General features: G+C 46.0%; 5 protein-coding genes across 10 annotated transcripts in view; 3 read left to right on the top strand and 2 right to left on the bottom strand.

The window, feature by feature from the left end:
• Positions 1–15,346, bottom strand: part of LOC9636687 — a 16,485-nt gene extending 1,139 nt beyond the window's left edge. Inside the window, exons 1-59 of the mRNA XM_024663299.1 lie at positions 15,013–15,346; positions 14,725–14,963; positions 14,596–14,658; positions 14,440–14,534; positions 14,273–14,390; positions 14,122–14,217; positions 13,895–14,071; positions 13,688–13,848; positions 13,468–13,638; positions 13,313–13,405; positions 12,935–13,256; positions 12,779–12,883; positions 12,629–12,724; positions 12,504–12,571; positions 12,335–12,458; positions 12,102–12,284; positions 11,852–12,049; positions 11,691–11,800; positions 11,529–11,625; positions 11,381–11,479; positions 11,172–11,318; positions 11,044–11,118; positions 10,515–10,979; positions 10,103–10,462; positions 9,924–10,055; positions 9,760–9,873; positions 9,520–9,704; positions 9,356–9,464; positions 9,163–9,306; positions 8,745–9,119; positions 8,090–8,698; positions 7,857–8,033; positions 7,717–7,811; positions 7,354–7,646; positions 7,218–7,302; positions 6,555–7,163; positions 6,152–6,494; positions 5,938–6,102; positions 5,724–5,887; positions 5,513–5,672; positions 5,215–5,466; positions 4,960–5,163; positions 4,859–4,901; positions 4,706–4,803; positions 4,171–4,656; positions 3,359–4,111; positions 3,227–3,300; positions 2,843–3,170; positions 2,691–2,786; positions 2,487–2,642; positions 2,252–2,433; positions 1,720–2,196; positions 1,495–1,675; positions 1,302–1,438; positions 1,126–1,252; positions 845–1,066; positions 424–783; positions 200–355; positions 54–142 (exon numbers count right to left, since the gene is read on the bottom strand). Of these exons, the coding sequence (XP_024519067.1) occupies positions 54–142; positions 200–355; positions 424–783; positions 845–1,066; positions 1,126–1,252; positions 1,302–1,438; positions 1,495–1,675; positions 1,720–2,196; positions 2,252–2,433; positions 2,487–2,642; positions 2,691–2,786; positions 2,843–3,170; positions 3,227–3,300; positions 3,359–4,111; positions 4,171–4,656; positions 4,706–4,803; positions 4,859–4,901; positions 4,960–5,163; positions 5,215–5,466; positions 5,513–5,672; positions 5,724–5,887; positions 5,938–6,102; positions 6,152–6,494; positions 6,555–7,163; positions 7,218–7,302; positions 7,354–7,646; positions 7,717–7,811; positions 7,857–8,033; positions 8,090–8,698; positions 8,745–9,119; positions 9,163–9,306; positions 9,356–9,464; positions 9,520–9,704; positions 9,760–9,873; positions 9,924–10,055; positions 10,103–10,462; positions 10,515–10,979; positions 11,044–11,118; positions 11,172–11,318; positions 11,381–11,479; positions 11,529–11,625; positions 11,691–11,800; positions 11,852–12,049; positions 12,102–12,284; positions 12,335–12,458; positions 12,504–12,571; positions 12,629–12,724; positions 12,779–12,883; positions 12,935–13,256; positions 13,313–13,405; positions 13,468–13,638; positions 13,688–13,848; positions 13,895–14,071; positions 14,122–14,217; positions 14,273–14,390; positions 14,440–14,534; positions 14,596–14,658; positions 14,725–14,963; positions 15,013–15,109 (11,939 nt within the window). The 5' untranslated portion in view covers positions 15,110–15,346. The remainder of the gene's footprint in view (positions 1–53; positions 143–199; positions 356–423; positions 784–844; positions 1,067–1,125; positions 1,253–1,301; positions 1,439–1,494; positions 1,676–1,719; positions 2,197–2,251; positions 2,434–2,486; positions 2,643–2,690; positions 2,787–2,842; positions 3,171–3,226; positions 3,301–3,358; positions 4,112–4,170; positions 4,657–4,705; positions 4,804–4,858; positions 4,902–4,959; positions 5,164–5,214; positions 5,467–5,512; positions 5,673–5,723; positions 5,888–5,937; positions 6,103–6,151; positions 6,495–6,554; positions 7,164–7,217; positions 7,303–7,353; positions 7,647–7,716; positions 7,812–7,856; positions 8,034–8,089; positions 8,699–8,744; positions 9,120–9,162; positions 9,307–9,355; positions 9,465–9,519; positions 9,705–9,759; positions 9,874–9,923; positions 10,056–10,102; positions 10,463–10,514; positions 10,980–11,043; positions 11,119–11,171; positions 11,319–11,380; positions 11,480–11,528; positions 11,626–11,690; positions 11,801–11,851; positions 12,050–12,101; positions 12,285–12,334; positions 12,459–12,503; positions 12,572–12,628; positions 12,725–12,778; positions 12,884–12,934; positions 13,257–13,312; positions 13,406–13,467; positions 13,639–13,687; positions 13,849–13,894; positions 14,072–14,121; positions 14,218–14,272; positions 14,391–14,439; positions 14,535–14,595; positions 14,659–14,724; positions 14,964–15,012) is intronic.
• A 750-nt stretch (positions 15,347–16,096) lies between these two features.
• LOC9636686 (transcription factor-like protein DPB) lies at positions 16,097–17,736 on the top strand. Of its 6 annotated transcripts, none has more exons than XM_024663259.1 (9): positions 16,097–16,321; positions 16,379–16,458; positions 16,520–16,563; positions 16,623–16,685; positions 16,751–16,894; positions 16,948–17,025; positions 17,087–17,188; positions 17,243–17,313; positions 17,371–17,736. In XM_024663259.1, exons 1-9 carry the CDS (start codon positions 16,188–16,190, stop codon positions 17,624–17,626), a joined length of 972 nt encoding a protein of 323 aa, XP_024519027.1. In that variant the 5' UTR covers positions 16,097–16,187; the 3' UTR covers positions 17,627–17,736. The 6 variants fall into 6 exon arrangements, with proteins under 6 accessions (XP_024519027.1, XP_024519028.1, XP_002989568.2 ...); XM_024663260.1 differs by having other exon boundaries at positions 16,754–16,894; positions 16,957–17,025; positions 17,371–17,685; XM_002989522.2 differs by having other exon boundaries at positions 16,957–17,025; positions 17,371–17,685.
• A 23-nt stretch (positions 17,737–17,759) lies between these two features.
• On the top strand, positions 17,760–19,139 carry LOC9636382 (histone-lysine N-methyltransferase SUVR3). Its single transcript, XM_024663254.1, has 4 exons — positions 17,760–18,118; positions 18,172–18,221; positions 18,266–18,614; positions 18,677–19,139. The coding sequence occupies exons 1-4, from the start codon at positions 17,779–17,781 to the stop codon at positions 19,057–19,059; spliced, it is 1,122 nt and encodes a 373-aa protein (XP_024519022.1). The 5' UTR covers positions 17,760–17,778; the 3' UTR covers positions 19,060–19,139.
• Positions 19,113–20,813, bottom strand: LOC9636685 (probable protein S-acyltransferase 17). Its single transcript, XM_002989460.2, has 10 exons — positions 20,621–20,813; positions 20,481–20,574; positions 20,326–20,420; positions 20,108–20,275; positions 19,976–20,048; positions 19,834–19,886; positions 19,687–19,778; positions 19,594–19,640; positions 19,412–19,537; positions 19,113–19,367 (listed from the first exon to the last, which is right to left on the bottom strand). The coding sequence occupies exons 1-10, from the start codon at positions 20,785–20,787 to the stop codon at positions 19,137–19,139; spliced, it is 1,146 nt and encodes a 381-aa protein (XP_002989506.2). The 5' UTR covers positions 20,788–20,813; the 3' UTR covers positions 19,113–19,136.
• A 50-nt stretch (positions 20,814–20,863) lies between these two features.
• LOC9636684 lies at positions 20,864–22,336 on the top strand. The gene is made up of 5 exons (XM_002989520.2): positions 20,864–21,053; positions 21,109–21,389; positions 21,687–21,745; positions 21,818–21,877; positions 21,993–22,336. Exons 1-5 carry the CDS (start codon positions 20,879–20,881, stop codon positions 22,162–22,164), a joined length of 747 nt encoding a protein of 248 aa, XP_002989566.2. The 5' UTR covers positions 20,864–20,878; the 3' UTR covers positions 22,165–22,336.
• The last annotated feature ends 147 nt before the right edge of the window (positions 22,337–22,483 follow it).

The raw sequence follows: 22,483 nt of genomic DNA, 5'->3' as shown, positions 1-22,483 counted from the left end.
TTGCGAAGGTGTAGAATGACATAGCAGGTTGACTGCCTCCTTAGCTGTTCTACAGATAGAAGTCCATGTAAGGAATTTCCCATATCACTTTGCAAGGATTTGAGGGAGACACGTTGCGAATAGATTTGTACGAGCCTGGTTGCTGCAGCGACAGATACACAACATTTCAGATTTTATGGCAGCAGTATTATGTGCGTACCGTGATCAAAATTATTCGACGATTTGTTATCAAAACCACTCGGTTTTCTGGCACGTCAAAGTGATCCTCATAGAAATCGCTCAGAGAAAATTTTGCCGGGTCTTTAAACACGACATTTTGCCCGAAGTTGTGGTCTTCGGCTAGTTGCAGCATTGCCTGATTACACTTACAATTAGAACACCGAACAAAAGGAAAGAACGACAGACGAAAAACACAAAGCTCACCTGTCCAAGAGCAGCTCTCTCGTCATACGGTAGGAGCACACCGTCACTACGTATTGCTCTCGGCAAACGTACTCTTGTCAAGTTCCGTTCATGCGTGAACACTTCAAAACATCTTGTATAGCTTATGTTCACTCCATCCACGGTAAGAGCAATAAAGTCCAGCACACCACTGAGAGGCTGGAATACAAAACCCGTGAAAGCCTTCCCAATTCCTTGGAAGAAACCGACGAAACCATTTTCTCGAGCGCTGTTGCAAGGCTTCTTTACCACACCTGATAATCCAAAAGCAAAACCGCGTGCCAGTGCCTCGCCACCACGAAGTAAACCATCACCAACACCAGAGACATGCTTGAGCCGATCCTAGGGAAAAAATCCAAAAGTTAAAAGTGCACAAGAACGAACTAGAATGCAGCATCCGTACCTGTTTCAAACGAACTTGTTGAAACTTCTCATCCCGCGAGAGGTCTGCGGCACTCTTACTTAAAGTTTCGAGTGTAGAACTCGCAACACCAAACATATTGACACCTAGAAGAAGTTGAAGCGCTTGATGAACCAAGTCTTTGCGTATATGATTTAATACAGCCGTTGACACCTCGCTCTGTCTCATGTATCGGTTCTCCAATGTCACTCCAGAAAGATGGATCTATAAAACAATACGACCATCAGCCACAAGCAAGGACAGAAAGACAAGAAAGGAAATACCGCCATCTTGCTCGTGTTTCCAGCTAATGATACCAAGGGGCTCCATATCCCGAGTACACCCCGAGGTCGCAAACCAGGCTCCGTTTGCAAAGTAACTCTTAGGTGAGCTTTCGAGATGTCGATTAAGCTGGGTCACAAAACAGTCTTAGAACAAATAAAAAAGTTGAGGTATATACTTGGTTCTAATTTCCGGATCTGCTTCGACAGTTTGTGAATCCGAGGAAAGCGAATCCAGTTGAATGTTGTTGTACATTCCTATTGCTGTCCATATAACTGGTTCGTGTACGTTGATTCGCCAAGCTCTTTTCGTAACCTATAAAAGGTAGAAAAGCTGATCATTCAATGCATCAATACGAGCTCGAGTCTTACCCAAAAGCCGACATACGGGTACACCTTTGTACCTTCTTCCTTGTCATTTAGAAGAATGACGGAAGCTTTCAAAACGTTTTCGTCCGATGAAAGTCCTCTACTGTCCGGTGCAAAAATAACCGGCGAGGCCGACAATATATTCTGATCGTCTAGTTGGAGATATTTAAAACGTACTTTGAATCTGCAACCAAAGTGAGATGTGAAATAAACTCAACTCCTTATTACCTTGTAGTGTTCTCTTGGAAACTGTTGAGAATGGAGAACTTAAAGTTTTCCATGTAGAGGTAAAATATTTCCTGCGGCCTTTGGTCGATGATAGAGAAACCCAGTTTCCCAATATCCAGGACAATCTTAAGTTGATCCGTTGCCTCCTTCGGTTGAAGCAACTGCTCATCCTCTACTGCTTCAGATGGCTCTTGTTGCTTCTCATCACTATCTGTGAGTTTTATCAGCTTAAACCCGTGAAGCACCAATCCTCGAATATGGACATCTAGCGTGTTTGTTTCTTCAAGTTTGTCAAGGTCATATTTATGAATCTTATCCTCAGGAACTCCCTCCGGCAGCAACTCTAAAATGTGTTGTCCACTCGGATGTTTTAAAGCAAAAGATCTGGTGCAGTTTGGATAAAGAAGTTCCCAATCATCACCAGAAGTTCCCAGCTGCCGAAACCGAAGCCTCTTTTGTCTCGTCCGATTTTCAATCCTGCCGATTCAGAAATACTCAACATCCTCGTAAAATGCTGCAAAACGATACATACCGGTAAGGCCCTCGTAGTGATCCACGACGAAACACTAGCACAAACTTGGATCCTTCCTGATGACTACGAACCTCCACCCGTATAAAATACTTCTTCTTATCATCGCCTTGCACGTAAAAATGAATAGTTTCTTCTTGCTCAATTTTTATAGGGTAAGACCACTGCGAAGACTCTGTGCGCACCTGTTCATACCCACGATTTATCACAGGGTGAAAGGCCCAGTGCAATTAATTACCTGAAGCGACAACGTCTCACTTATAGAAGAAACTGGGAAGGCCGTCCTCCAGTCATATGAGTTCAGCTTGCAAGGCTCTTCTTGAGACGCTTGCTTCATGAATAGCTCAGCACCAAATCTATTGGTGAACGTGATGAACGGCCTTATCGTGACGACCTACGAAAGAGAAGGTTTATAACAGAAGACGAACCATTGCAAACATACCTTCGTGTGTGCAAATTTTATTGGACACAATGCCGTGGTTACCAAGAGCCTGAAATAAGATTTCCCGTCGGTCGCGACTACTTCAACAGCGCCATCCTGTATCACAAAAACACGTATAACGGGAGCAGAAAGCAGCTAGCAAAAGGACATACCGATTTGTCAAGGTCTGCCAGGGGTGAGACAGCGCCAAAAGTATCTGAAGCGAGAGAGGCGGCCATGCCACTGGATTTCGGAGTAAACGGAGAGATCATTGTGAACGGGCTCCGCAGCTCACTGTATGGGATGTCATTCAAAACTTCTTCACTCGTAGAAGAGACTGTACTAGGCAGACAACCCGTGCTCGATCGACTATCAATGTCCACAACTTTAAGCCGCAGCGGTGGGCATCTAGCACAGTCAATCCAGAATGGCACGGAGATTCGTAGCACTTTTCCTGTCACCTCCTCTTCGTAGTCATACTCAATATGAACTTTGATCTTCCTGTAGAATTACGTTGTTGCAAAGATGATTTGATTTAAACTAGCTGTAACACTTGCCTTTTAGTAGATAAGTTCTCCAGGATCATGTCCTTCGCGACATCCCAGAAAGGATGTGAAATCAAGACCAAGTCCTGCAGGAGGAACAACGACAACGTTAACACAGTACTATCCTGCCTCGTTAAACCTGACCTTTGTTGGATGCCAGGAGCCTTCTGGAACGAACGACAAATACACCGGTCTTCTCACATCAGCGTTGTAAATTTCCGCTACCTCACCCGATAAGACCACTCCTTTATCTTGCATTCGGTAACCTCTGATACGCGAGGAGTCATGCACTGAGTACTCAGCTGATACTGGGAGATGGTTGACAATCTTCAATGGAGCACTGAGCATCAGCTGACAGTCTCGTACAGGTCCAATATATGCATCCTTTCCAATGTCGGTGTAGTTGACGTCCAAGCAGAACCACATACTTCTTGCAGCTGCTCCCGCACTGGCAGCTTCCAAGAGGCAGCTGGAAAGGAACTGATCCGTGAGCAAAGAGCGAACGTTGATATCTTGTGCAGGCAGTTTTTTCTGGCCTCGTGTCTGACATAAAACTGCCTGAGTCCAACCATATCCGTCAAACTGTGGCCTTAGTTGCAAAGAGTAATCCTGCCTCGCCTCTCGGAAACATGCTAAAGGCATCCCAATCACTTCGCCGGGTTTAATTGACCCCAATATGCATCGAGAGCTTTCCAAGCTCGAAGTCCGTTCTCTCGTACGTAACCATCGTCGCCTTCGTACAAAATTGAGTTTGCCAACGTAGTTTCCTCCAGGAAAATCTGTCAGCGCTTGGAAACTGAAGCCATGGACCCATCCGTCCGGATCCAACACTGAAGTATCTACAAACCAATCACTACTCCATTCCCAGCCCAAAGGAAGCTCGACTTGTGGAAACTCCTGAAGAAAATTCAAAGTCAGAAAAGTGGAAGAGCAAACAATAGATATCGATACTTAACTTGAGAAGATCCTGAAAGGTCCCTCTTGCTCCACCGTCCGGGATCCAACGGCAAAAGATGTCCCGGCCATGAACTTCCCCAACCAAGCATTGGTTGAAATCGCTCATTCTCAAATACTTCTTCAGATATTGTATCATTCTCCTGAGAATCTTGGTTGGCAGAATGCGGGAAGAGCGATACTTCCATGGTAACGGAGGTGTTGTTTTGAAGTCTAACCAGGGACCTTACTGTGAGATGCTTCACTCCACCAATAACTCCAAGTTCACTTGCAGCAGCTTCGCTTCCAATTTTCAGGTAGGAACTTCTCGAGGCAAGAGTCAGGCACAGTTTAGTCCAAGGACCGTCTGGAGAAGATCCGACTTGAATTGTTCCCGGATCAAGGCCAGTCCTTTCTACGTTTCGCAGATTACTATCCTGGAGGCTCCTTGCCATGGAGTGAAACTTATACGCAAATCGAATTTTCCCAACAGGATTATGATGATTGACCTGAACAGTCATTGCAGACGAGAAAGAAAATGGCAAAAACGATATTTACCTGGTCCGCGGCTCCAGCAAAAAGATCGGTTTCCAGAGTGCCAGCGTAAAGTTTTAGCTCTCGCAGTGAAGCTATACAGCAATAACCCGCTGGTGCACCTTATAAAATAAAAACGAAGGCAACGTAAGCTCCAAAGAACCAGGATTGTCTTACCTTTCGATAGATCCGTGACTAAAGCCTCCATACTATACGCTTGCTGCAAGGATTTGAATGAAAAATGCTTATAGCATAAACGTGATACTTGCAAAACTTACCACATTTTCAATTGCAAAACTGAACACCTCATTCCATAAGAGAGAAACTCTATCACCATCAGGACCAGTCTTACCACTGGGATTCACACACCTCGTGCGAGCACTTTGATACTGAAACTGGTGCTGCTCAGCGGTCTTCAACTGCGGCAGTAGACGGACAGCGACCATGTATTGTCTACCACCGAATCCATCGTCTTTCGGTACCTGTGATCGGACAGTGGAGCTAAAAAACATTTGTAAAAACAGCAACTATACCTCAGCGTCACATAGCGCCAACGTCAAGACTGTCACGGACTTCCGTCTGACAGATTCGTTGGTGAATGGGTCCTGCAAACTCATGACACTCGGTGTTCTGAAAGTTTCAGATTCTCCCGATTCGATTGGCGTTATTTTTATACTGGAGTCTTCATCCAAATGTCGGCAATAGAACCTCTGGCCAAGGTCGTTATGACATACAATCTGAAGTTTTCTTTCCTGCACAGTTTGCTTCCTGGCTCCACCCCGTCCCTAGCAACAATCATGTGAGTCTGACCCTGCATATACTACAAAATACCTTGGGTGCCGCGTCCATGCTAACAAGCTTATTCCAGCTTGAGTATGCGTCTAGCAACATGTTGAGGTTTGCGGTCGAAACATTGATATTTAAGTCGCTTGTCGCTGCTACACTCACTTGCGACTGGCTGGAGCACAAAGATGTAGATTCCTTCGTATATCTGAATAAGAAAGACATTAGCCAAATCCCAAACAAATACAAACTTACTTACCTCACATAGCCTTCCGTCTGCTCAACCAGAGGCTCCCAAGCGTCACACCGTCCATTGTAAGAAGTAGCAACCATCGAAAAATGTGCAGTAGATTCCATTGCATCAGGTGTTCCGTGCACGCTACCGGTTAATCCGTTCAGTGAAACATTGACAAGAGGTGCTACCTGTAAAATACAAAACGTAAGATAAAAAAACAGGTGAAGCCTACCGTTACCATTCCGCCAAAATCATCAAATATAGTCGCGGAAACTCGTCGAATTTCGCCATCACCGACTAAATTGTCAGTATTACTTTGATTTCCAATGTCCTTAAGCTTAAAAGCCAACTGCTTTGGAGGCGCTTCTTGAGTGATATTAGTAACAAAAGTCGCCGCCTTAGACTGTCAAGATACACATTAGAAGTAGAAGGCTTTTGCAACCATTTTTTACCTCGTGGTCCATAGTTTGCAAAGGCCAGATGCTTATGTCGTCGTTCAATCGCTTTACTTGTCTACCGTCCCACAAGCTGGGCGAAGAAAACTCCGTCTCAAGTACAAAGTCGTTGCGAACACAGCGAATTTTGTCACTAGCCTCAGCATCCAGAGTGTAGCCTCGAATTGCTAGACAGCCGAGAGCTGCATACCCGGGAGGGGCCACAGGAAACCAAAAGGTTACAGGCTTCAGTCCCTTCTTTTCGTGAATAACACCCATCTTCACAAACTTCAGCGGCTTTTGTAGTAAGACATTATCCTGAGTGTCTTGAAGGGTGAAAGCCACACTTGGTGGTTCGTACCTGCAAAAAAAGAAAAAAAACTGTCAAACGCTTTTTCAAATAAAAAGGAGAGTCCCATACCCTTCAACTGCTATGTCGCCAAGGATTACGCATCTCGAAGGTGTTACTGGCCTCCAGATGGAAACACTCTTCTTTGACTTGGCACCTTTATCCCACCATATGAGCTTGAAACGAGTAACAGTGGTAAGAAGTACACCGTTGTCTTCATCAGATGAACGAGCACTTTCGCCGCTTGTCTTTGTAGTGCCAAAACGATCTTCGGCTTTTTCAAGTTCGAAAGCAACGTGCCGGAGCTCGTAGATTCTAGAGCTATGAGGTTTCCTGAGCGCAGAAATGGGGAAGAAAGACGCGCTCGAATTATCAGCGCGCCAAAATGCCCACTCCTGCTCAGTAGTGCCGTTCACCTGGATGCAGTCCCTCATGTACCATTCCGTGACAAGCTGCTTGAGCACGCACAGTGTTGGACTTGCCGACGGAGGACTTCGTCCGATTGATGCTACGCAACCCAAAACAACGTAGCCTTCGGGTGCTATAGGCAGCCACACACAGCACTGCTCACTGTCATCTTCATTTGCGGACGAGGACCAGACGAGTCGAAAGTCTACCGGCTTCTTGAGATGCACAAGGTTCATATTCATCGCAATCACGCCTTTGGAAGGCGGCTCATCCCTGTAAAGGAGTTGCATGACCAAGGTTTAAAATACACGAAAACAGAGTACTTACACAACAGTCAAGCAATCACCAAGAACAGTAAAGCCTGGAGGTGCGCGCGGTCGCCAGAACGCTATCTGGGAAGAGCCACTTCTTACTGCTTAAAAAACATGTAAGTCCAGATGTTGATGGAACTTAAAGATACTACCTTCATCGGCCCATATCCTGTCGAACTCAGTACATTCGACAGCAATCTTTTTCGAAGTAAGCAGTATTAGAGATTGTGCATCCTCTTGTAGTTTAAGGATAAGCTGAATCATACTGAAGGTCAAGTTGCAAACCACGTCCGACATTGTCGCGTGCAGATTTTGCTTCGTGGACACCTTTGAGTACCGGCAATTGGTGTCTACAGGTTCCAAAACATAAATTCCCCTCCGACCTTGAATACAAAAGTTGTTGGCTTTTGCAGATACTTCGAGATCGTCTCCTTTCATTACAAGCCTTGAAAAAAAAAATAAAAAGAAAAAAATAAAAATAAAAATGAGAGACAGAAATAACAGGAATTCTGTACCTCGAAAAGATATCCATTTTCGCAAAGAGCAGCTGATCTTTAATATCTGAAGAACTGCCTCCAGACGTATGCATCACAAGTTCTGGGCCTATTGCCTACAAAAAATCATGAGAAGAGAATACGTGATGATTCAGACATACCTGTAAGTCGAAAGTGAGTTCAGCCTTTGTTGACGTGTTATTTTTCTTGTTGGCACTTTCATCATCACCTTCTGGAGGTTGCTCGTCCTTCCATTCAAAAAAGACGCCATCATGTTTGGAAGCGGAGTACAAGCTGTTGCTACCCAGCAAGACGAAGCGATCCAGACAGCGGGCATTCTGTAAAGAGATGGTGTTAGAATAGTAGAAAATCAACAAGCCACGCGAGAGCTTACCTCAATAACCACGTTTCTAAACCGAAGTGACTTTCCATGGCCGACTACGACAAGAGGCCCTTCAAAAGAATCGCCTACAGGATCTCCGCTAGCGTCTGTCAACCGAATACGACCGCCTCCTCCGTCATAAATATAAATCTCAATATTCTCGTCGTCTGCCACAAGAGCATGCTTCGGTGACAAGGTAACCTCGTCAGAATCTTGAAAGTACGGAGATTTGTGCAGGAACAGCCAGTTCTTCATGTCGAAAGGAAGCTCGTCATTGCCTCCGGTATTGCTCCCTAGTACGTCAGCAATGGAAGGAATAAAGAACTCCGCAACAGCCAGGAGAAAATCTAAAGCCAATAAAACTCGAGGTCGTTGTATCCGCAAAGTGATCATTTGGGAAGCTGGATTTAGTTTGGCGTCCAAGACCAGCATCACAAGACGCGAACCTTCAATTTCGTCTCTGTTCAGTAGGCTTGAATCATCACTAGCCATTCCAACCATAAACTTTAGCTCCGGCTCTATGCCTTCACGATCATCAGAAACGTTCAGAGAATCAAGGCTGGCCATGATATATTGTTCCTCATTACTGGACATCTTATAAGCTGCCCAGACACCACTAACCTGTAATAGCTTTTGTTACATAAAACACAAAAGATGTCGAAAGTACCTGTATGCTGGCTAGTGGCGTATATTGCGTTCTTCCAATGAATACAGCCAGCTCTATTATGGAGACGTCGACCGTCAGCTTGAGAGTTGTCCAGACCTCTGAGGAATTGCTCGCAGATGTGCTACCTTCTTGCACATCTTTCGTTTCAGCATGTGGAGCCTCCTCCTTCTCCTCTTTCTGCTCCTGTTTCTGCTCCTCTTTCTCCTCCTCTTTCTGCTCCTCTTTCTCCTCCTCTTTCTCCTCCGCTTTCTCCTTCCCTTTTCCTGGCTGGCATACAGGAGGTGACAGATTTGGTGCTTCAGATAGATTACTGGTACAACAGTCTATCATAAGCTGGTACTCCTTGTCTGACATTGCTGCTTTCAGCAGTTGAACCTGAACTCACGGTTAAAGACTCATACAAAGAAAACAAACATACCTCGACTGATGCATCAATCGCTGGGAGCTGTCGCCTGAGGTCGCGCAAGGTCCTTCTCACAGTCACAACCAGGCCACTAGAGTCTTTGATGATATTTTCTCCAAATTTTCCATTCACAGACACCACGAGATGGATGTTTTCAACCTGCAAATAGGAAAGTGATGACTTTTGAGCTTGTCAATAACTATCATACCTTTAGAGAAATAAGTTCCAAACGAATGCCTCCTATGTCTTCTTTTCCTCCTCCTAGCCACTGGAACGTATTTATTACATGGATATGAAGTACATCCAGCTCCAAAAAACTGAACGAGTACAACAGTTGAGCTGAGCAGAACATTCAGAAGAATTAAAAAATACCTATTGCTGTTGGTGTCTTTGGGAAAAATCACGATAGGTTTGTTCAGCGATAAGTCAAGCTTCATAGCCGGCGCTCCTTGAACCTCAGATTGCGTGAACGTTTTCTCAGCGTCACCAACTTTATCTTTCAGTTTTACTATATATCCAGGATCGGCAGGAACAAGGCCCAAAAAATAAGACGATATCTGCAGATTGTACAAGTATGACCTTGGATCAGAAAGAACAAATCTGAGCACCTACTTCTTGGATAAACCGATGAAGATATACAACACGAACTTCAGAAAGCTGTCCAGAAAGACTAAACTCGTAGCCCTCGTAATCGTCATCGTCTTCATTGAACGAAACGAATTCCAACTGCGAGAACTCCGAAATCAACAAACACATGTTGCTTAACCTACACGTACCTCAACAAATGATTTCCCTGCTGGATCACGCATGTCAACCAACCAATAATAGGGATGTCCTCCTTTGAGACTGTCATCAGTAATTCGAAGGTTTCCAAGCGTAGCAACAATTGCATAAGATGCGGGAAAAATCTGCAGTTATTAAAGTGAGCCTTTGCATGCAACAAAACCGTTCGTACCTTCACAGTTACGTGAAGATGTTCTTGAGACAACGTAGCCAGCTGATGCCCGTCATCACGATTCAAAACTAGTTGAGCACGATCCATATCCAGAATAAGCAAAAACACCACACGAACTTTTCCTGTGCCAAGTAAACCTTTCACCACCGAGTCCTTTCTATCAAACATTGGAACAGATCCACTTTGATGAACGTCTGCTGGAGTTATAAGACTGACGACGTCTTTAGAATCGCCCGGCTCAGACTGTGGAGTGTCGGATTTTGGTTCCACAGAAGTGGTTATAGCAGTAACAAAATCCATAAGGGCAACCAGCGTTGGTCGATTAAGATAAAATGCAAGAGTTGCTAATGATACTTTCACCTGTAACATACATAAATAACCAAATTGTGAGCTGCTTAACACAGATGTGTACCTGCTTATCGATGTTGCTGTAAGATGTAGCTTCAGGGGTGCTGAGAATCACTTGAGCTTTGATAAAACTTTTCAGCTCCTGATCACGTCCAAAAGTTAGTTGGTCCTCTAGAGGAGGAAGCAAATCAGGAGTTCTGACGAACTCGCTTCTTTTCTCGTGAAAGCTAGAATCCGCATCATAAAACTGTGAAGAAGAACGCCTTGAGAGAACACTTTTACCAGAACCGTCCTCTTGCGATGTCTTTTCGAAATCGAACTCATCGGAACTGTCAAAGAATCTCTCAGCTGGCGAATTTTCTCTGGCAATGCTCTCTTTCTGCGGATTGTTCAGTTCTGACTCCGATATGGTTGACCGAGCAAGATAACGGCATGACGGTGACGTTTGTCCATACCATCTGTCCTCGATTTCGAGAGAGAGTAAAGCCGCACCAACTGCCATATCGTTGTCCCTCATAAGAAACTCCACCTTTACATAACCATGTACTCTGTCAGTAAATGACGTACACTAGAAAGCGTAACATGCCACTTGCCTTGCTTCCGATAGCTCGCAGTTCGAGTAAAGATCCTTCTTCTCCCAATAGAACCTGTTCCCGATCACTATGCCCCTGAAAGTTACATACTATGACAATCAGCTAAAAACACGTAGTTTCTCACGTACCGTTTTGGTACTTGCAATACAGATCTTCAACTCATCCAACGTCCCAGTTAAAAACAGTTTTTCTTTTTCCGCAGCAGGCCCAACAGGAGAGACATTCTTATCTTTGGAATCTTTGCCTGCTGTTCCGCGAACCACAGCCTGCGAGCTCTGATGAACATTGTAGCAAATTATCCTTTTAAGAAACAGTAAAAAGAAAAAAAGAAACGTACATTTAGCTTACGAATGATAGCCATAAAATGTGCCCGCCAGTTTTCTAGAGTATCCTCGTCCTTAAATCGTAATATCACAGCACTTACAGACTCTACCACCTGCAAAGTGCTTCTCAGTTGTGATGAACTACTACGTAATCGTACCTACCTTTTTACTAAATTGTTCCGGATCGCATAATGCAAGCACGTGTGCAATACCTCCCACTGATTCAGGTGGAATCAGATATACTTGCTTGCCGAACAGGCTGAAAATTACAAACCGTAATTACAAACAAAATTTTAAAGAAAGTATCATTGTTAGCAAGCTTACCTCACGCAGTGCTCATATGATTCAGAGGACACAGATTCCAAAATATAGAAAGAAGGCGCCGCTATAACTCCGTAACGATGATTCCAAACGGCCTCCCTGTTTCCCATACCCTGGACACAGATAACACTGAAGGATCACTCATAGGTGTTAATAACAAGTACCTTCCAAGCAAGAACAGTAAGATCTCCTTCAAAATCGGCTGGCTCCCAGGGACGAACTGATACATCTGTAGAACCGCCTTGTAACAGTTCCACAACTTGCATAAGCCTATGATATCTAGCAGGAGAAAAATGTACAGCCACAGAAGGCACTCGCACGGCCACTCGTGTAGATGGGTATGAAGGATGAGGAACACATATCTGAAAAGAGAAAAGGAAACTTTGAAGGTCTTTACGAGCACGAAGACTTTACCTGCTGCAGCAAGGCAAAAACGGCACATTTCTCAATTACGGGCAGAACTCCTGAATCTTTGGAAGAGTGAACCGCATCCCAATCGCAGTCGCCGTCAACCAAAAAGCCAGACACGTCGTTTAGCTGCATTTTGAAGCACATGTACATCTCACTCTCCTCCTGGGAAATTCGTTGCTCTTCACCCTGTGTGAAGATTTTTAGATTCAGATTCAATCATATAACAAGAGCAATACCCGTTCCGTCTTCATTTTGAAATGCCCCAAATCAAGCATGAGTTTAGTCCGCTGTGAGTTTTTTGGATAAAAATCTGTTGGAATGGTGACTTTGGGAGCAGCTATGTCCAAAAATAATGAGAACCTGCAACAAGTATATAACAGCTAGTTCAAATAAATTTGCCTCTACCTGGGACGATTTTTTAAAGCCTCATTGAATTGCTGTTGCGTTTTCCTTGTAACTTCGTCCAAAGTCATCTTCAAAAGTAGAGACAAGAGTAAGCAAAGCCGAAACCACTAAAGTCATTCTCTTACCTGAAATGCCGCAGCCGTCTGTATTGCAACTTCACGGCTTACAGATGTCCTGCTACTGAAAAACGCAATGACCCTGTCGATGCTTGCTTTGTGGTACTGCAGAAAAAGATAGATAGTACGCAAATCTTACACTAATGCTGTGAGACTCACCGTAATATAGCAAGGAGAGGCTCCTGCAGACAGACTCCAGTCAAGATCCTCATTCACTGGAGCTAACGAAAATGTGGCACTCAGAGCATCAAGATGACTGGCACTCTAGAGAGGAAAACAGTAAGGAAGTATGACAGAAAAAGAGCGTAACTGTACCTCCGCAAGTAATCCTTCGGGACAACAGATTTTGTACGACTCGAGTTTGAGATCGAAGTCTTTGGCTTCCGAATAAAGCCTGATACTACTTTGTAGCCCTTCGCAAGACAGGGTTAGAAGCTCCTCTTCGTTTTCCGAAATGAGTTTCGACGCGTTGTAATGCATTTGAACTTGCAAAACAGTATGCAGCATATTTGGTGCGTCCTGACCCGGCATCAAGGTCGACGGCTTGCCTTCTTGATAGCCAATAGCTTGATTCAATTGCTGCCATTCGTCATCGGAGAGGCCTCTTGGTTCACCGCCCCCATCAGATTGGCCACCCCTGAGAAAAAACGTCGAACGATTGATCACGTCACCAGAAGAGTACGTCGACCTTACCATCCGAACGGCCACCATCTTTTTTTAGCTTGTTCTTTCTCATGCTCAGCATTCTCTCTTCTAGCTTGATCTGCCAGTGTATGCGCAATAGTTCTGAAAAACAATGGTAAGAGCAACAAAAGGAGAAATTAATAACTAAATAAATTCGTATCCACCTCCATTGAACAATAACATCCTTGTTGAGACTTGATTCAAGCTGTCTGATCCCATCATCATCATTGATTGAAATACGATCGGGATTTGCCAGCAAACATTTTGCATAGCTAGACAGGTACTGTTTCCGCATACGTGCATGGTGTAAAAGCTGATCCCAGCTCAAATGGCCACTGCAAACCTCCCATCAGAGCTTGCCAAAACATAAAGATGTTAAAATACCTGGCCTTCCTGTTCTTTTCTATTGTAGCTTTAATGGCATATTGCCACCAAGCTGCTGGATCTTCTGCAACTGTAACTTTTGGGCGATAATGTGCATGTTCTACACGCATGTTGAACGTCGAAATGTTGTCGAAAAGCGTCAATACATCCCGATATTGGGGCTGTTTAACAATCCTGGTTAGCTTGCACATTAAAAAAAAATGTTACCTCTGAAAGACAAAGTGTAACATTTTCAAGCACGACTGCTGCAGTTTGAGCAGGTTTGTCCGCACTTCTTTCGTCACGTGTGCCTAGTTTACTGTAACGTGCCATGCCATCCACGGGCTGTAAGAGAAACGCGTGGTGGACTTTCTCAGCATCCTCGCGAACACCAGGTTCAAATGCCTGATAGTAAACGTCAAGCATACGTCCAAAAACAAAAACTACAAGCATGCCTTGCTCCAGCCTTCAGGCGAAAGACTTTCAAAGTCCAAGTCCCATGGTTTCGACTTGCAATCGAAATAAAATGCTAGCCTTTTCAGCTCACCGGACTGCACAGCGGCCAACATTAACGAAATATGGACACAAGAAAATTCAAATCTCTACCTTGTTGATTTTATCTAACGCGCCCCCGGAGACAAATAGCTCTTTCCCATTGTCATCAACAGTAACAGCAGCAAGTTTTTCCAGAGTAACTCCAATGGCAAATGGCTGCTCAGGATTGCTAAAGAAGAAACGAATCAGGAGAAAAGTTCGAGAAAAATCCAACGTACCTTTCAGTGTCCTCAAATCTGATGTGAATGTTTGTAACAGAAAGCTTTATATTGGAAATTATAGTTCCAATCAACGATCCCAGCCAAGAGTTATTCTAGAGTGGAAAACAAAAAAGGTTCAGTACAGTAAACCATTACTAAGCTCAAGGTACGCACCATCTCGGGCTGTTGCTGCTGCCCTTGGTCTTGCGTAGAAGTGACAAGAGCGGTTTCATGTTCCTACAGCGATGACGAGAAAATTAAACACAAGAAGATCCAGATTTAGAGAAATGGCAAAACGCTTGCCTTGATATACTGATATCTGGCTTCTTCAACCGCATCGTCATCAACACCTTCGACCTTGAATGAAGGCTCCGCCAGCACAAATATGCGATCAAGAGTCACAATAACAGGCTCTTGTCCCAGCCGGCTCCACGGAACTTTCAATTTTACGGATCCCAGAAATCCAGCTTTGACTTTAATCGGGAGCTTCAATTCCAGTAAAGCTTCCGGTTTGAGCTGCATATTCGTGAGCTCCACATTTCCTGAGAAATCTCAAAGTCAAAAGAGGAAACCAAAAAGAAAACGGAGTACCTTGCCATGCACTGATCTTCAAGGCCTCCTTGGAGACCCCTTTGACGTACTTCCCCAAATACTTTTGGAGATAGAACGCAACGTAGTCCTCCAACATGGCTGAAGCACCAAAGCGATTGCTCTCTAGCTAGCCCACATTACCTCCGATCAAGCGATCCTTCATCGACTAAATCTCTGCCAAAGCGATCGCCTCCTGCGATCGATTCGACTCTATAGCGCTCCAATAGGTCAAAATTTGAGCTGCGCATTCCAGCTCAATGCAAGCACTCTGGCAGCTACACATATGCCAAACCTAATCTAGAAGCAAAGCCCCCTCCCTGGACGATAAACACATAAGGCAAAATCCTCAATGAACGGCACGGCCACGTAATACAAGTGACCGGCTGGTGGAGGTGGAGCGACCGCCACGGGGCACGTCCTCCACGTGGCGGTTCGACAGCAATTTGGCATCTACCGTCATGCTGACGGAATATCCTGGGCACCGGTTTTAAGTGTAAGATAACAGATACCCAGTTAACAGACTACCTTTACAGTTTCCCCGCCATTTATAACAAGGGAGAGAAGAGGGAGAGAGCTATGGCGAGTGTCACTCGCGAATCACACTCTTAGCAGCAGCAGCGTCACATTTCGTGCGCCATTGCCGGGGATAGATTCGCGGGGGCGCTCATTCTTTCAGTGTTGGGCTTATAGGGTTTTTGAGGAGGTCGGGATTTTCTGGCGGCCAGGAGCGCGGCAGGAGCTAGCGCAATGAGTTCTTGCTGCTGAGCGCCCGGAATCGGCAGCGATTTCTTTGCGACTACGGCGAAGAATTCGTCACGGGGATGGGTATGTGTGTTTTCGCGCCCTAACTTTTGGTTTTTTTTTTCTCGGTGAAGCTCAAGTTTGGTGTGTGTATGCTCCAGGATCTACTAAGAAAGGGATCAATAATTCTGGTTTTAAGACAGCTACGAGAAGTAGCACGAGGATCTCCGTGGACGATGTGATGAACTTGCGCCCGCGCAATGGTGAGAACGTGGTTGTCGGTCAAGATAAGCTCGATTGTCATACAAGATCTTTGGCTTACTTTGTTTTCCTTGTCAGGCGATCAAAGTCAGTTCTACGGAGGATCCGATCTTCCATGCAATAACAATCTTTCGCCAAGTACGTCCGGACGGTTTGCTGGTCCATCAGTCTCGATGGACAGTGGAAGCATGGGATCTCCTTCCCGATGCAGCGACGTTGCAATGTTTACTCCCGGATCAAATGAAGCCACCGGGAGGTTTTCACAAGCCGAGAGCTATGACGAGCCAGCTTCTCCAGACATGGTCGGGTATGTTAGCTTTGAGTCTTTTTTTCTCTCGAACCACTGAGGAATCACGTAAGACAGTAGAAAGAAGAAGCGTGGGCATCGTGCAGCGATTGGGGGAGAGAAAGGAGGCAAGGGATTGCGGCATTTTAGCATGAAAGGTAAAGCATCGATCTCTTATCGTTCCGAACGTATCACTGCAATGCTCCGCTATTCTTTCAGTTTGTGAGAAAGTCGAAAGCAAAGGCCGTACGACTTATAACGAAGTAAGCTTTCATCTCCTGTGTGTTCCTTTTTGTAAATTTCTGACACGGTGATCCGTCAGGTGGCCGACGAGCTTGTAGCCGAGTTCACAAATCCAAATGGTCTAGTCGGCTCTCCGGACCAGGTGAAGCTTTCTTAGCCAGTTTTTGTACTGATGTTATGGCTCTAATTTATCTCTCTTTACATCAGCAGTACGATGAGAAAAACATCAGAAGACGTGTGTACGATGCTCTGAACGTTCTTATGGCCATGGACATTATATCCAAAGAAAAGAAGGAGATCCAATGGAAAGGGCTCCCAAGCACCAGTTTCACCGATGCCGAGCAGCTGAAGGTAGGTTCCCATGCGGTTTTTCGATTAAGTTGAAGTAGTTTTATGACCTACAGTTCGTGCAGGAAGAACAGCTGCGCGTCCGCTCGAGGATAGAAAAGAAGAAGAAGTATCTACAAGAGCTGCAAGATCAGGTCCGCGGATTTTTCTGATTTATTTCTGGCTCACTGTCCTGACGTTAAAACTTTGTGGAAGATCGTAGGCATTCAAAATCTCATTCATCGGAATGAGAGAATGTACAACGGCACTGGGAACTTTCCTGCTGGAGGCGTTGCATTGCCTTTCATTCTTGTACAGGTAAGAGTTTTCTCTTCCCAGCGATGCTGTTTAAATGCTGACTCGCCCCTACAGACTCGACCCCAAGCAACCGTGGAAGTCGAGATATCCGAAGACATGCAAGTAGTTCACTTCGATTTCAACAGGTACCAAATAGCTTTGCCTTCTTTTCTCGCGACTACAATCAACTTTCTCTGTTCCAGCTCGCCATTCGAGCTCCACGACGACGCCTCCATCCTCAAAGCCATGAATTTCTGCGACCCGGGGGCCAAGCCTGGTGGGGGATCCAAGCACGAGAATGGAGGCTTCGACGCGAGCCCGATGGACGATGGCTCCTCCCCTCTGCCGAGCATGTATCACCACCACCACCACGGTCGGTCCCCCCGGATGATGAAAAATGGCCTCTCGCCGCCGCCACTGCCAGGAATTCTCAAGGCCCGCGTCAAACAGGAGCACTAAGTACCGAGGGAAAAAGCATTATCGCCCAAGAACGTTTTTTGCAATAAGAGGTTGCAAGAGATTCTTGTTTAAGTCAACGGTCAACAGTCAAATCTGTAGTCAATGATTTTTATTTCAGGGTTCTTGCATTCCCGTTAATTTTAGGGTTCTTGATGGAGAATGTCTTGCCGTGGCTCGAGCCGCGCGATGTGGCAGCGCTGGCGCTCACTTGCAGGACGATGGCAGCGGCAGCAAGGGATCTCACATCGTGCCGTGCCGCGGATGCAGCGCAAGGGTTGGAAGGCTTCGGGATCCCGGTGGTGAATTGCGTGGACGAATGCCGCTACCCTTACTTCGAGTACTCGCCGGTGTCTGTTCTTGCGAGGGAGAGGAGGGCATTTGCCTTTCCGAGATCCATTTCCGAGAAGAATGCCGCTGGTTTTGATTACGGGCAGTTTGGAGGCGATGGTTGCCGCTGCATTGACTGCTGCCGAGGAGAACAAGAAGATCCAGGTATGATGAGAGAATTTCCTGGTTTCCTTCTCTTAGGGGCTGAAAGTTGTCAGGATTTCCTTCACAGGCACCGGATGATTTGACTAGCGCGATCGAACTTCTGGTAATTTTCTCTTTTCTCGTTCGTGCCTAAAGACTTTGATCCAGGATGAAGATGATGATAGCGACGAAGCACTCCCGAGCAAAAAGAAAAGGCGGCTCTCGTCCAGCTCCTGTCCCTGCGGTCGGACGATCTTCGGCGAGCGAGCATACGATTCAAACTCTCCCAGGCTCTTGAGTTTCCAAAACCAGAGAGAAGAAGAAGCTCCAACTCCCGCCGATCTTCCACTGATCTACGAGTGCGGCCCTGCTTGCTCGTGCACCATCCAGTGCTGCCACAGGCTCTCCCAGCGCGGCGCCTCCGCCGAGCTCAAGGTTGTGAGGCATCCAACCAAAGGCTGGAGCTTACATGCAGCGCAGGACATCAAACCGGGAGCTTTCATCTGCGAGTACGCTGGTAAGAAAGAAAAGTTCTTCCTTCTACTTATCGTGCTCCTTTGTCTCTTCGCGTTTGTGCAGGAGAGCTCTTGACGACCAAGGAAGCTCGGAAAAGGCACCAAACTTACGACCAATCCCCGAGAGTTACGAGCCTTTTGGTGGTGAGAGAACATCTTCCATCGGGCGACGCATGCCTGCGATTCAACATCGATGCCACCAACGTAGGCAACATTGCCAGGTTCATCAATCACTCCTGCGACGGTGGCAATCTCCTCTCGTGCCTCGTCCGCTCAGCAGGCTGCTGCGTCCCCAGGCTGGCTTTCTTCACGCGCAAAGAGATCCAGTCAGGCCAAGAACTTACTTTCAGCTATGGTGTCGTCGAACCGGGACTAGAATCGAGTTCGAGGGCCTGTTTTTGTGGAACAAGCCAGTGCCGAGGAATCCTGCCTTCTGAAAAAACATGAGCCTTTCTAGACATGGATCTTCTTTCGGGTATATATTGTCTGTAAGATCACTGTAAGAAACAAAAATGGTGTTTTGGTTACCTCTGCTTCGAGTGAACTTTGTCTTTGTGTTTCAACGGAAAGAGAACCTCGCAGAAGTTCCTTGCCATTCCGCTGTTGTATATATTTTCAGCTCTATCCGGATCGGATTCCCTTCTAGCACTCCAAAACCCGCAACCATTCCAGAGTGACTTCGACGTTTTGCCAGGATCTTCAGATTTACCATTAGCATCAGTGTACCATCTCGTGTAAGCTTCCCATTTGTAGACCTGTAAGTGCCAGTAAGAGCAAACGAAGAATCTAAAACACTGACCTCGTTTGTTGTGGTGTTCCTGGCTATCAAGTACAAGTGATAGACCAGAAAAGACGCCAGTAGAATCGAGACGACGAACAAGAACATGAGTAGGAGCACTTGATGATTGTAGAATGTTATCACCCACTGGCGTCAAACAAAACATCAGAAACCATTAAATTCGGCGATACAAACTTTCATACCTGCACAAGATGTGGCAGCTTGTCATAGAAAGTGACCATTCCATAAACTGCAAAAACGACTACTAGTCAAGCAGCTGAAGACCTGAAACTCACATGATAGCCTTTCCATGACTCCATATCTCATGACCTCTCCGGCAAGTATGGCTACCAACAGGCTGACTCCGTAGCAGCAGAGTATAGAGTGCCTGACAAGAAAAGAAGCTAAGTTTTCAGTGATTTTGCTAGAATAATCCGGCCTACCAGATCAAAAAGAATACGAAGTATCTGAGATTGTTGGCGCCGATGCAAGTGTTCTGCAACAAGTTGAGGTAAGACGCTATGTTCGACCACAAACAACAGAACAAGAAAGCTCGTCTTCACACAAACAAGATGCAGGACTGACCATCCATCCACAGTGGTGATCAAAACGGGCAATGCAGCGGTTACAAATGCTGCAGTGTTTTGATCTTGCTGGTCTGCAAACGTAGGTAACATGTTAGATTGACTTCAGAAGAAAGAAATCTGGCTCCCTCACCGTGGAATGTTGCACGTTGGACAGATCTTCTCCGTGTAAATGATGCCATCAAAAGGATAGATGTCTTCGTGCGTAGCCAAGTTCGAAGCAGTGATTGTTCCAGGATCAGAAAAACTAGCTAGCAAAAAGATGGCGATGCCCACTAAAACTGCCGAAGGTCCCAAAAATCTGATCGCAAAAATAACTTGAGAATGGTCACGAAAGAAGGGCTGCCATACCTGTGTATCGAGGAAAGAAATCTCCCGGGAATGTACTTGAAGGAAGTGGAGTAGAAGACAGAGAAACCTCCAACGATAAGAGACAAGTAAAAGAGCTACGCACAGGAACGACCGATCAATCGTAGCAAAAACTTATCGATCGAGAGAGAACAAACCTGCAAAATTGGATTTGGCCGCTCGCAGCAAATATGTTCTACAAATTCGTAGCCTCGGACACCTCTAGATCCGAGACAGAGCCGGAGAATTTCCCTGAAATGCGAGGAGTTAGCCATTCTAGAACCTAAATCATACTTACTGGACGCAATCGCAGGCTCCTCCGCCGATCCAAGAATGCAGCGCACGAACAGGCGTGCGATCGAACGCCGGCCAGTTGCCACACAGTAGCGCCACCAGCACGAACAAGAGAAACCCTAGATAGACGAGGAGGAGCCATTCCTCGAGGAGAATATCCACGAGCTCCATCAAAAGAGAGACCTCTCAAGCTTGAATAGTAGAAACATTATGGTCATGGGCCATGCATGCCCATGCCTGACCGGCATGGTAATCCGCCGCGATGCACATCCATGACCCATGGGCTACATCCATGTCAAGAGCCCTAATTCTCTTGCCACCGCCGCGATGTCGCCTCCTCCCGCGAGCGTCGCTGAGGAAGGGGGGCAAATTCATCGTCACGACGGACAAGCGAGTGATCAACGTAAGCGAGCTCGGCGCTCTTCTAGCTGCGACAGGTAGAGATTCCTCGCTTTCTTTCTCCAGGATTTCGACGCGATCGTCGAAATGTAGGTCAGAATTGCCACCAGTTTCCACAGATTGCCGGCGATGGACGCGTCTCCAGGGTTGACGATGCGAAGCTCCAGAGGGCTCTGGATTTCAGCGACATCGCGGTGGCGATCTACGTCAAAGGCCGATCAGTCCCTGGCGGTGATTATATGGAAAGGACGTGGAGCGAAGCTAGGGAAGGAGTTTGGGACCGTCTAAACTCCGACAAAGCTCCCAAGTGCTTGGTAGCGTTTGGTCGTGCGGTGTCTGATAAAACACTGGCTGGATCCATCCACGACTTGGCGGTAAGTCATCCCTGTCCCTGGCTGATTTCTTTGTTCCAGTTTTCTTTTCTCGACTTCCTCACGCTCTTTGTCGCGATCACTTCCTCGACTTTGAGAATGCGATCTTTCCTTGTTGGTGTTCACGAACTGGGTATGTACTCGTTTTGGCTGATTTGTTTGCTATACTTTCGTTCTAGTTTTCTTTTCTTCTCGACTTCCTCATCTTTCTTTCCTTTCGCTCATCGTCGTGATCACTTGCTCGACTTTGAGAATTTGAGAATGCGATCTTTCCTTATTGGTTCACAAGTGCTCTTATAGGTTGCTCCTTCGATGCAAAGGCAAGGGCTTGGGCGTCATGTTTTGCAGCGGCTAGCACGGTAGAGTGTTTTTCTATTAAGATTATTTTGTTCTAAACTCGAGGCTTCTTTTTCCTTTGTCGTCTTCCACAGTTATATGTACTACACACTGGACATTGCAGACATCTCAGTGCTCACTCGACCTGAAAACATGTAAGGCCTCTTTTGTTTTGTTATTCCTTCGTGGGAAAAGCCTGCTACTCGTCCCTGTCCAATTGTGATATGGATCTCGAAATTGCTAGCTACTGCTTACCTCTTCCTCCTGCAGGCCTTTCTTCGCAAGTTGTGGCTTCAAGCCAGACGCGCTGTGCTCCACCTCTATGCTGTACACAAAGACGCCACCCGTGAACTCCAAAACTTACCATGAAGCTACCCGTGCGGGGAAAATGACCCTGCTCGTTCCAGCTCCTTCTGTCAAGGCAAGCTTTACCGCGTTCTAAATCATTCTCTCGAGCTAAAGTTCGATCGGCCGATGCTCTCTCGCCGAGATTGTTGATACTCTTTCAAGTTTTTCCAGGACTCACTTCGAAGTTTTACTGCCAGCCTGAAGGGATGAGATGGAAAAAAATAAAGTGTAATACAAGGACCGATTAAAGGTATATATGGAATCTCTATCGCTGTAGCTAAAGAACGAGTAGCTAACTTTCGAGAGGGCGGCCCACCAAAGACGCACGCCGGGTTGCTTTCCCTGGCGGGGCCTATATGACGGTTTGGACCACATGGTCTGGCACATGATGACTTGTGGCCCATGGCTCAAAT

This window comes from Selaginella moellendorffii, unplaced genomic scaffold, assembly GCF_000143415.4.
Source record: "Selaginella moellendorffii unplaced genomic scaffold, v1.0 SELMOscaffold_98, whole genome shotgun sequence".
Lineage (NCBI taxonomy): Eukaryota > Viridiplantae > Streptophyta > Lycopodiopsida > Selaginellales > Selaginellaceae > Selaginella > Selaginella moellendorffii.
Note: the sequence above shows the minus strand (reverse complement) of the source record. Positions and strands in the feature narration are given on the sequence as shown.

Excerpts from the sequence above, each read along its gene's own strand:
- LOC9636686 (XM_024663256.1), top strand. The coding sequence starts at position 16,188 with ATGGACAGTGGAAGCATGGGATCTCCTTCCCGATGCAGCGACGTTGCA. Across the intron at positions 16,459-16,519 it reads GCGGCATTTTAGCATGAAAG|TTTGTGAGAAAGTCGAAAGC; the intron begins GTAAAGCATCGA and ends CTATTCTTTCAG. Across the intron at positions 17,026-17,086 it reads TACAAGAGCTGCAAGATCAG|ATCGTAGGCATTCAAAATCT; the intron begins GTCCGCGGATTT and ends ACTTTGTGGAAG.
- LOC9636382 (XM_024663254.1), top strand. The coding sequence starts at position 17,779 with ATGGAGAATGTCTTGCCGTGGCTCGAGCCGCGCGATGTGGCAGCGCTG. Across the intron at positions 18,119-18,171 it reads AGGAGAACAAGAAGATCCAG|GATTTCCTTCACAGGCACCG; the intron begins GTATGATGAGAG and ends GAAAGTTGTCAG. Across the intron at positions 18,222-18,265 it reads CTAGCGCGATCGAACTTCTG|GATGAAGATGATGATAGCGA; the intron begins GTAATTTTCTCT and ends ACTTTGATCCAG.
- LOC9636685 (XM_002989460.2), bottom strand. The coding sequence starts at position 20,787 with ATGGAGCTCGTGGATATTCTCCTCGAGGAATGGCTCCTCCTCGTCTAT. Across the intron at positions 20,421-20,480 it reads GGCCAAATCCAATTTTGCAG|CTCTTTTACTTGTCTCTTAT; the intron begins GTTTGTTCTCTC and ends TCCTGTGCGTAG. Across the intron at positions 20,049-20,107 it reads CCAACGTGCAACATTCCACG|ACCAGCAAGATCAAAACACT; the intron begins GTGAGGGAGCCA and ends CTACGTTTGCAG.
- LOC9636684 (XM_002989520.2), top strand. The coding sequence starts at position 20,879 with ATGCACATCCATGACCCATGGGCTACATCCATGTCAAGAGCCCTAATT. Across the intron at positions 21,054-21,108 it reads CGCTCTTCTAGCTGCGACAG|GTCAGAATTGCCACCAGTTT; the intron begins GTAGAGATTCCT and ends GTCGAAATGTAG. Across the intron at positions 21,746-21,817 it reads GTTTTGCAGCGGCTAGCACG|TTATATGTACTACACACTGG; the intron begins GTAGAGTGTTTT and ends CGTCTTCCACAG.